Source organism: Manis pentadactyla, chromosome 2 (genome assembly GCF_030020395.1).
Source record: "Manis pentadactyla isolate mManPen7 chromosome 2, mManPen7.hap1, whole genome shotgun sequence".
Taxonomy (NCBI): domain Eukaryota; kingdom Metazoa; phylum Chordata; class Mammalia; order Pholidota; family Manidae; genus Manis; species Manis pentadactyla.
Window position 1 is genome coordinate 184,619,419 of NC_080020.1, and position 9,440 is coordinate 184,628,858.

General features: G+C 37.8%; 1 protein-coding gene across 7 annotated transcripts in view; it reads left to right on the plus strand.

Moving 5' to 3' along the window:
• Positions 1 to 9,423, plus strand: part of USP34 (ubiquitin specific peptidase 34) — a 289,427-nt gene extending 280,004 nt beyond the window's left edge. For 5 of the 7 annotated variants that reach the window (XM_057497160.1, XM_057497165.1, XM_057497161.1 and 2 more), the window contains 5 exons: positions 4,318 to 4,397; positions 6,589 to 6,729; positions 6,837 to 6,980; positions 7,874 to 8,033; positions 8,178 to 9,423. In XM_057497160.1, the coding sequence (XP_057353143.1) occupies positions 4,318 to 4,397; positions 6,589 to 6,729; positions 6,837 to 6,980; positions 7,874 to 8,033; positions 8,178 to 8,785 (1,133 nt within the window). In that variant the 3' untranslated portion in view covers positions 8,786 to 9,423. Of the gene's footprint in view, positions 1 to 4,317; positions 4,398 to 6,588; positions 6,730 to 6,836; positions 6,981 to 7,873; positions 8,034 to 8,177 lie in introns of those variants that run through there. The other 2 variants (XM_057497164.1, XR_008995834.1) reach the window with 2 other exon arrangements.
• The last annotated feature ends 17 nt before the right edge of the window (positions 9,424 to 9,440 follow it).

Below are 9,440 nucleotides of genomic sequence, written 5' to 3' on the forward strand. Positions count from 1 at the left end.
CTGAGATAAAATTTAGATGATAAGCATACTTACACAGTTTGGTCAAAGAAGAGATCTTATAATGGAGTCAGTTTTGAGAAATAATTTGGCATTCTCAATTTAGATTGTATCAGATAAAGGAATCCACCTTACTCAACTCATAAAAATGTACAACAACATACATAGGATGCTTATTTTCACTTGGTTTGTATTTGGTAAAAACTGGAAACAGCCCAAATGTCCATCAAAACAGGCGCTTAAATAAACCATAGTTCATCTGTATTAGCCTTTATAACAAAAGATAGAAATAACCTTAGATTACATGAAAAAAGCAAATTAGAAAACATTACACAGAATATGACTACGTTCTTACAAATGAGAAAAAAATTGGTATGTGCAAAAAATATATACATAATTCATAAGGATAAAATTATGGGATACTTTAATTCTCTATTAAATGTCTATAAGGTTTAAATTATTTGAATGATCATACATTGGTTTTGTATTCGGGAAGAAAACACAATTCTTAAAAAGTATGTAGAATAGTACTGCAAACTCTAACAACATTTTTTTAGGTACCATAGTTCACATGCAAAATTAACAATGAGATGCTCAAGTAAAATTAAACTAAAGAGCAAATGCCTAGATTTCATCATTTAAATAATATTCTCAGGGACAAAACAAGAATTTCTCTCACCTTTATTATTTAACATTGTTTTTGAAGGTTTTCTTAATGCATTAATAAATGAAAGATAAATCAGTTTTTTGCAAGTAACATTGTTATGGACCTAGAAAATCCAAAATCTCTAGAACTAAAAAACTAGTATAGTTAATAAATGGAGGAAAACTCAAATTACAGAAAGTACAGTTCTGGTTTCAATCTTTACCTTTTGGTGATGTCAAGGTGGTACTGATTGAATAAACTGAGTAGCTGTTCCCCAAAAGGCTTCTTACGGTGAATATGCTTCACTCCAGTCACTGAGTGTATATCACATGCCAGCTTTTACCAGTCCACCAAGGGCAAATCCATTTATCTTAGACTAATACACAGTAATTACATTTAATAGACATATTTATAATTCAGCAGTAGGTTACCAGTTTGCTAATTTAGAAAGATGAAGAACTGACACATGGATCTGAATATTCCATGGTAGGGCCAGTAGATTTTTTACCCAGTAACCTATAAGAGAAGCTGAATAAATAACAGTAGGTTGCTTTTAGTGGGTAGGAAGTCACAATAAGTGGAATTAGAAGAATCAAATGTGTGATACAGGCTAAGAGGTCTTGATGATTCCATTTGAAGTGAAGCATTAGTTGTTGATTTTTCATCCTTTGGCTAAAGCTATCACTTTCCATTGATAATGTTTGGATGGGGTAAACACTTCATAGAAAACTAGACAAAGAATCATAACACAATTCTTTGTTATCTAGTCATCTGAATTACCTTTGTACCTATAAAATGGTAAAAATGTTATTTAAAAATTTTTCTTTTAATAACACACTCAGCAGCTTCTACAGTATGAGGTGGTCTAATGAGGAAAGATGTTAGGAACAGTTTTGGATTATGGTGTATTAGTTCCTTCATAGTTGGGTATGGGGGTGGGGTGAGGACCCTACTGAGGATACACCTGAAGTCCCAGGATGAAGAAAGATAAGTGGTACAGAAGCTAGTATATTCTAGACCTGCCTGTCCTGTTTACTGAGATAAGGCTTGGACATGTGCCTGAGAATTTGGTGAGTGCCATCTCCCTGTGCTTTGCCACCCAGTCAGTAAGACACCCTAGAAGGTACTGGAGAAGTGTGTGGAGAACGGTGGCATTGGCCTCTGCCTGAGTCACAGAGCCAAGCTGTTCCTGATCATGAGTGCTTTGTGAAAATGCTAGAAAGAAACTAAAATTCTGTTGCTCTGAAGGGGTGGTCTTGCAAAGGAGAGGTGCAGCTCAGAGAAGAAATAAGTAGTACTGTGAAAAACGTGTCTTTGGCTCACCATAGTTGACAGTGTTTTCCAGAGCATAGTGTACAAGTTGGCCCAGGGAGAATAATTTTTCTATTGGTAAATATGTATGCATCTTACTGTATGACAAATACGTAACTGGACACCAAATCCATGATGTCCTAGATGTTACAGTGCCTAAAAAAAATCCTAACGTGTATTAGCCTAAGTGAATCTAAAGAACAGTATTGAGTAGAATAGGTATGGACAGATATGAAAACAGTCATGAAAGTGATGTATGAATGACTGAAGTTTGGGGAAACACTGATTACTGAAAAGATTTATGGACTTGAGAATCAGATAAATCTGGGGTAGATGCAATTGTATCACTCACTGGCTATGGGGATGAACCTGAGCTGAGATACTCCATATTCTCTCTGAGCCTAATGTCCTCATCCAAAAAGCAGAGAGTGAGATGAGGATAAAGTAATTCCTTCTAAAGTTGATGAGAATTAAATGTGGTGATCTGACATGCCTAGCACAATAGATGCCAGTCGGTGTTTATTTCCTCCTTCACTTACCAAATAGAGGTATTTATTATATCAGGATATTACTCTGAAATGATCTTAGATCACAGAAGGCCTCCCAAGTTTTTTGTGTTGTGGTAGTGCTAGCTTTTCCATAGTTGGGGAAAATAGGAACAAAGAATGTTTTATTTTGAGAAATAATTGGGGAAAAAGAATACAAGATTAGGGAAACAAATGACAGTATATAACTTTATACTTCTACCTGAGGCTTATGGCAAGGCAGCTTCTGTTCAGAGGTTGGCAGATTTTCTGCACAGAGTAGACTTTGCAGGCCATTATGGTCTCTGTCGAATATTCTTTGTTTGGCTGTTTTTTTACAGTCCTTTAAAAATCTAAAAGCCCTTTCTTAGCTCACATGGCCACACAAAAATAGGCTGTGGGCCAGATTGAGCCCGTGGGCCAGTTCGCCAACCCCTGCTCTTTTATGGGTAATTGCCATGCCAGAGACACGGGAGCATAGAAACTTTCTTCCCTGTGGCCAGCAGTTTTGATGACATGCCCTTGTTTGTTTCCACGTATTAGGATGTTTTATTAGGTAAATGCCTCTAACCCAACGAGATTAGGTATGGGTAAAGAAGAAGGATTAGAGTTTCCTTGAGTGTATTTCTAGAAAGGGACTGATCTTGACAGGAAATTAAATAGGCTTACCTACAAAAGTGAGTCTAGAGATCCTTGAAGAAGAGAGCTGACTTGTCTACATTTTCTCAAACCCTTCATCTAACCCAGAGGCTGGCAAGCAGTAGTCTGCATGCTGCCTGTTTTTGTATGACCAGTGAACTACCTGCAAGCTAAGAAGGGTTTTTACATTTTTAGTTTCAAGTTTCATCCTGAATAAAGTTTTATTGAAAGACAGCCACACGCATTCATGTGGTGGTGTCTGTGGCTCCTTTCACACTACTTCTGCAGAGTTGAGTTGTTGCAACAGAGCTTATATGGCCACAAAGACCAAAATTACTATTTGGCCCTTTATAGACAGCTGGCCAACTTCAGGTCTAACTCATAATTTTTTCTTAACTGGAGGATAGTTTTATCATATTTCACCTTCTCCATGATTATGCTGCCCTTGGAGGTGGGATTCTGGAGGATGGTGAATTTATGTATGACTGTTACATCGCACTTTCCATGCTTTGAGAGGTAGGAGGGCAGAAGGTAGGGGAACAAACTCCTTAAAGGTATACATGACATCGGGGATAGTCATCAAGAAGAGGAAGGTTAAAACCCTAGCGGTGCCAAATAAGATGCTGACATACAGTGAAGTATGGTCCACCCAAAAGATGCTGGGGACAAGGCTTTAAGCTGTCAGAGCAGTGTTCACCAAAGTCTACCATAAAGATAATTCTCCCTGTTGCGAAACAGTGTAAAAGAGGAAGGAACAACATACTTTCTAATTCTCTGCATCCTCTTTTTGACCTTGCACCCCTCTGCCTCTGCAGCCTTGCTATTCTTCGAAGATTATCTAATATGCACAGTGGTACCTAAATCCAAGAAAGCTGTGGAACCACTTGCAGTAACTCTTATGAAATGTCCCAGATAAAGTTCTAATATTCAAAAGGCAAAATTGGTTTAAGTTGCCTCAGATCCTTCTAGGCATGAGGTGTGTTATAGAAATAAATTCAAAGTGTCCTGCATTCTAAATTATTTTACTGGTTAAAACATTGGAATGAATTCTTTCCTTTAAGAATTTATGTATTTCTAAAAGCATTTAAAATATGCATAATTATGACTAGAAATAGCTGTAATATTTGTACCTGCAGAGTGTAACAACTCAGTAGTAAAATTTATAATTATAACCTATTCTGATTTCTTTTCAAATATTAGGTGTCCTAGTTGCCTATGAAGGTTTGCCACTTCATCTTGCACTGTTCCCCAAACTTTGGACTGAGCTATGCCAGACTCAGGTAAAGAAAACGAGTTTTAGATAATTTGGTCTTTCATCTTATCTGACCATATTTGGTCAGTAATTTTAGGAACAATGGGTTGAAAACTGGCTGGAAATTGGGGATGTTTTAGAATCTTGACAGGTAAAACATGACTCATGAAAATAATAGCTATCGGGCGTCTAGTTGTCCTTTGAGGTTTTTTACTTTAGAAGATTTGTATCATAGGATACTCCAAATAAGCTATTCATAATTGAATTCCTCCTCTTTATAGGTCAATATAAACAGTTGTGATAAAAGTCAAAAGTGGTATTAGGGGCAGAAGGCATATTCCACGTCTTGCTTTCCCCCTTTCTCCCGTCTCCCATCTGTCACTTGCTCCCATCCACTGTTGCAACACTCTAGCAGAAACTACTTCAGCAGTCTGTCCTTTACCTCTCATTTATTGTTACCTCAGAGTAGTTTTCCGAAAATCTGATGCATGTGTTTTCTTACTGACAGTCTCATTGAGAACAGAAAACACTTCTATCTTAAGTATCTAAGAGCCAATCTCTTAAAATAAAAGTCGACACCTGAATCATGCTTGTAAATGATGGAGGGGAAAGGAGAAACCCGATTGGTCCTAAGGTTTGGCTCATTCCCTGGATCAAGCATAAAGGATCCCCACTCTGTTCAGACCCTGAAAAAACTATTGGTTTCCTATGTGGTTGCATATGCCCACCCCCAGAGGAAGAGATTAATTTGCTTGCTTTCCTTTGCCGTAAACCCTTTTCCCACATCATAGTATCTGAAATACTGTGAGTCTGGTCCTGCTTCCTGTGTGGGCAGTGGCACTCTGTATTCTCCTAATGGATGTGTCATGTGGTACTGTAACAGTTGTTTCTCTAGCTCCTTGTACCAAACTGTGAGCTCCTCAAGTGTAGAGACTATCTGAGTAATCTCTATTCCTTGAAGAAATGGCATTTTGTTTATTACTATAGTAGGAATCTTGGAAAGGCTAGTGTAGTGTTCACTGACCACATACATGGCTTAGGACACAGCAGTCAGAAAACGACTGCCGGTTGGTTTCTGAGCCGAGCATCTGTCCAGTACATGGGAGAGCTCCGTTTTTTCACATGCTGCTCCTGTTGCCCATGTCTTTCCTTCTGATTTGGGTTTGTTTGTTTTCCTGTACTCTGCCACCACCTCTGGCTTCCCTACTGCTTTATCTACTTTTGCATTCTACTGCTCCCTTTATTTGGCTTCTTTTCCCACACACCATCCTCCAAAACTTAACTTTAAAATAAAGCTAAACCATCTAAGGCTTCCAAAGCGCCTGTCAACCCTAAAGCAGCAGCTACCATGTAAAAGAAACAGGCAGCAGGCAGAGGCTGTGATTGGTACAATAAGGCATATTTTCCTGATACCAAGGATCTGAAGACCTGGGTCTTGGTCCTGTTATAACTCCTAATTTCTTGGGGACCATGAGCAATTTACTTAATACGGTTGCTTATTCTAATAAAATACGTAAGTGTATACATGTACATAATATCTAAACCTTGTCCTATTTTTTAAGAAGTCTTCCACATAAATGATCTATTATTAACACACACAAATCTAGGGAACATAACTACTTAAAGACATACTACTTGTGTTTAAGAGCCATGACCATTTGAAAACAGGAAAACCAAATTTTAGTATAATTTCCATATATTGGGACCCACTAATGCTTTGTGTGAGATAATTAGGAAAAGAGGTTTGTTTACCTTTTCAATAGTTAAGGGAGGGTTGTGGGGACTAAGGATATTTACCAAATTACTATTGCTAATGAGATTATACAGTAAAAGTTACAATTCATTTTAGAGAATTCTGAAAATACATCTTTACATGTGGCTTGGCATCTATTAATTATCCATTAACTGGTCCCTTGAAAACTCTCTTTTCCTGTTTAGTTGTCCAGTCCTTAACTGACTTAATGCTAAATAATAAAGCTGCATTTCTTTTTAAAACATTTATTCTGTTTTGGACTTCTTACAAGTCTCTTCCTCCAACACTCATATAGTCCAAGATAACTATTGGGAGGAGAGTTGTTGTAACTGAAAGTTTAGTAGACAGAGTTAAAAGTGGCGTTCCAGTGAGATTTAAAAGACTTTGGATGCATATCAGAAGCAGAATGGTAAAGGTGTGCAGTTATTTTAGGGCTCACCCATCAATACTTCTCTCCCCACTTCAGTCTGCGATGTCAAAAAACTGCATCAAGCTTTTATGTGAAGATCCCGTGTTTGCAGAATATATAAAATGTATCCTAATGGATGAAAGAACCTTTCTAAACAACAACATTGTCTACACATTCATGACACATTTTCTTCTAAAGGTATGTGATACTTTGGAAACTCAGAGTGTTACTTCCAATTAGTTAGTGGTTGTGTTTGCATTATGTTGGTCTTTGGAGATTTTTTTTTTTTTTTTAATCTTTTTCAGGTTCAAGGTCAAGTGTTTTCGGAAGCAAACTGTGCCAATTTGATCAGCACCCTTATTACAAACTTGATAAATCAGTATCAGAATCTGCAATCTGATTTCACCAACAGAGTTGAAATTTCCAAAGCAAGTGCTTCTTTAAATGGGGTAAGAGTTATGGAATAGAATAGCCATGTCCTTCATAACTTCCTTAAGTCAACTCTCAGTTTGGCCTTAGTATGGTTTTATTATAATTTTATTATTCAAACTCTAAAAAATTTATGCATTTACTGTGCCTTTTATGTATGTAGTACCTATTAGCTTAGAAGGCATGTGCTAATGTCATTAAATAGTAAGGGCAATAAGACTACTAAGAGGAGATACTTCCTTTCTCTCTGTTCACTTGCAAAGTTTCTGTTATTGGCTATGGCTTGTAAGTAACTGAAACAACCAGATTAATGATCTGCTGATTATAAAGCCAGTTAAAACTAGGAAATTAATTGTCTTGTGTAGACTCCCACGCTAGCCATGTCACAGAATAATGGAACACCCTGGGAATGTGTGCTACCAGTTCATGTCCAGCAGCAGCCTCCCAAGTACCAAAATGCTTAGGTGCAGAAGAGATTATATAGCTAAACTAAATGGGAAAAATATTTGTGACATCTCCCAGAAATCAGCATACTTGAGAAACTATGGTATCTAGATAAGTAAAGCCTAAATTTCTCATGGATCATTCAGGTTGTTTTTGTTTTTTTTTAATTCCTATTTTTCTTTTTTTTTTTTTTCCTTTTCCATTTGAGTCCTTTTTTCCCCTCTTCTATTTGAGTCTTCATTCTGACTTAGTGGCATGGTACATAAAACAATGAACGGTATTAGTGACTTAGAAACAGAGAAATGTAGTTGTATAAAGTGGCTTTTATCTAAGTGCTAGGATTCTTCTAAAAATGCCAGAGAAACCAGGATAGATTCCCAGAAAAGTAAGCATGTGCAATAAAGTGTGACACAATTTTGTCAAAATGTTACCTTTAGAACTTACAGTGTTCATGTCTGGATTTTTGTAGGACCTGAGGGCACTTGCGTTGCTCCTGTCAGTACACACTCCCAAGCAGTTAAACCCAGCTCTAGTTCCAACTCTGCAAGAGCTTTTAAGCAAATGCAGGACTTGTCTGCAACAGAGAAACTCTCTCCAAGAGCAAGAAGCCAAAGAAAGAAAAACTAAAGGTTAGTTACTGGCTTTCTGGACTAACACTACCTTTAGGGCGGGAGAAGGAAAGAAAACATGTGGTGTGACTGCCTTTGCTAAAAATGACATTTCCCCCCACACACTCCTTTCAGGAAAGTTTGTTTTGATGTTGGTTTTCACAGATGACGAAGGGGCGACTCCTGTGAAAAGAAGGCGCGTTAGCAGTGACGAGGAGCACACTGGAGACGGCTGCATCAGCGACATGAAAACGGAAACCAGGGACGTCCTGACCCCAACAAGCACTTCAGACAATGAGACAAGAGACTCCTCAATTATCGATCCAGGAACTGAGCAAGATCCTCCTTCCCCTGAAAATAGTTCTGTTAAAGAGTACCAAATGGATGTTCCATCTTCGTTTTCAGAAGACATATCAAATATCAGGTCACAGCATGCAGAAGAGCAGTCCAGTGATGGTAGATTTGAAGACTGTAAAGAATTTAAAGACCTTCACTGTTCCAAGGATTCTAACATAGCTGAGGAAGAATCAGAGTTCCCTTCTACTTCACTCTCTGCAGTTCTGTCTGACTTAGCTGACTTGAGAAGCTGTGATGGTCAAGCTTTGCCCTCCCAGGACCCTGAGGCTGCTTTATCACTCAGTTGTGGCCATTCCAGAGGACTCTTTAGTCAGATGCAGCAACACGACATTTTAGATACCCTGTGTAGGACCATTGAATCCACAATCCATGTGGTCACAAGGATATCTGGCAAAGGAAACCAAGCTGCTTCTTGACATTAGACGTAGCATGTCTACTTTTAAGGTTCCCCTTCCCCCAATGCTGTTTGTATAAGTTTTGCTTATTTCTGTTTTTGTGCTTCAGTTTGTCCAGTGCTCTCTGCTTGAATGGCAAGATAGATTTATAGGCTTAATTCTTGGTCAGGCAGAACTCCAGATTTAAAAAATTTGCATTTCTCTCTTCAATATACTTCCTAAAGGGCAATCAGATAGTGGGTATGTTTTATGTAATGAAGAGTTCACTGTAGTGGCTTTCATTTAATACAGCTGTTTGGGAGGAGCAGGGTTCCCTGGCCCTGTACAATGTAATTTAAACTTACAGCATTTTTACTGTGTATAATATGGTGTCCTCTGTGCCAGTTTTGTACCTTATAATAGAGGCAGATTGCCTCCGATCGCTGTGGTTCTTATTATCAAAATTAAGTTTACTTGTATACGGAACAACCACAAGAAATTTGATTCTGTAAAGAATCCTCTTTAGCTGTGGCCTGGCAGTATATAAATGGTGCTTTATTTAACAGAATACCTGTGGAGGAAATAAAGCACACTTGATGTAAAAATAATTGTTTTATTTTTATTGACATGACTGATTGCTATTCTGTGCACTTAATTAAACTGATTGTGATGACTTTTCATTTGTTTACATACGTTG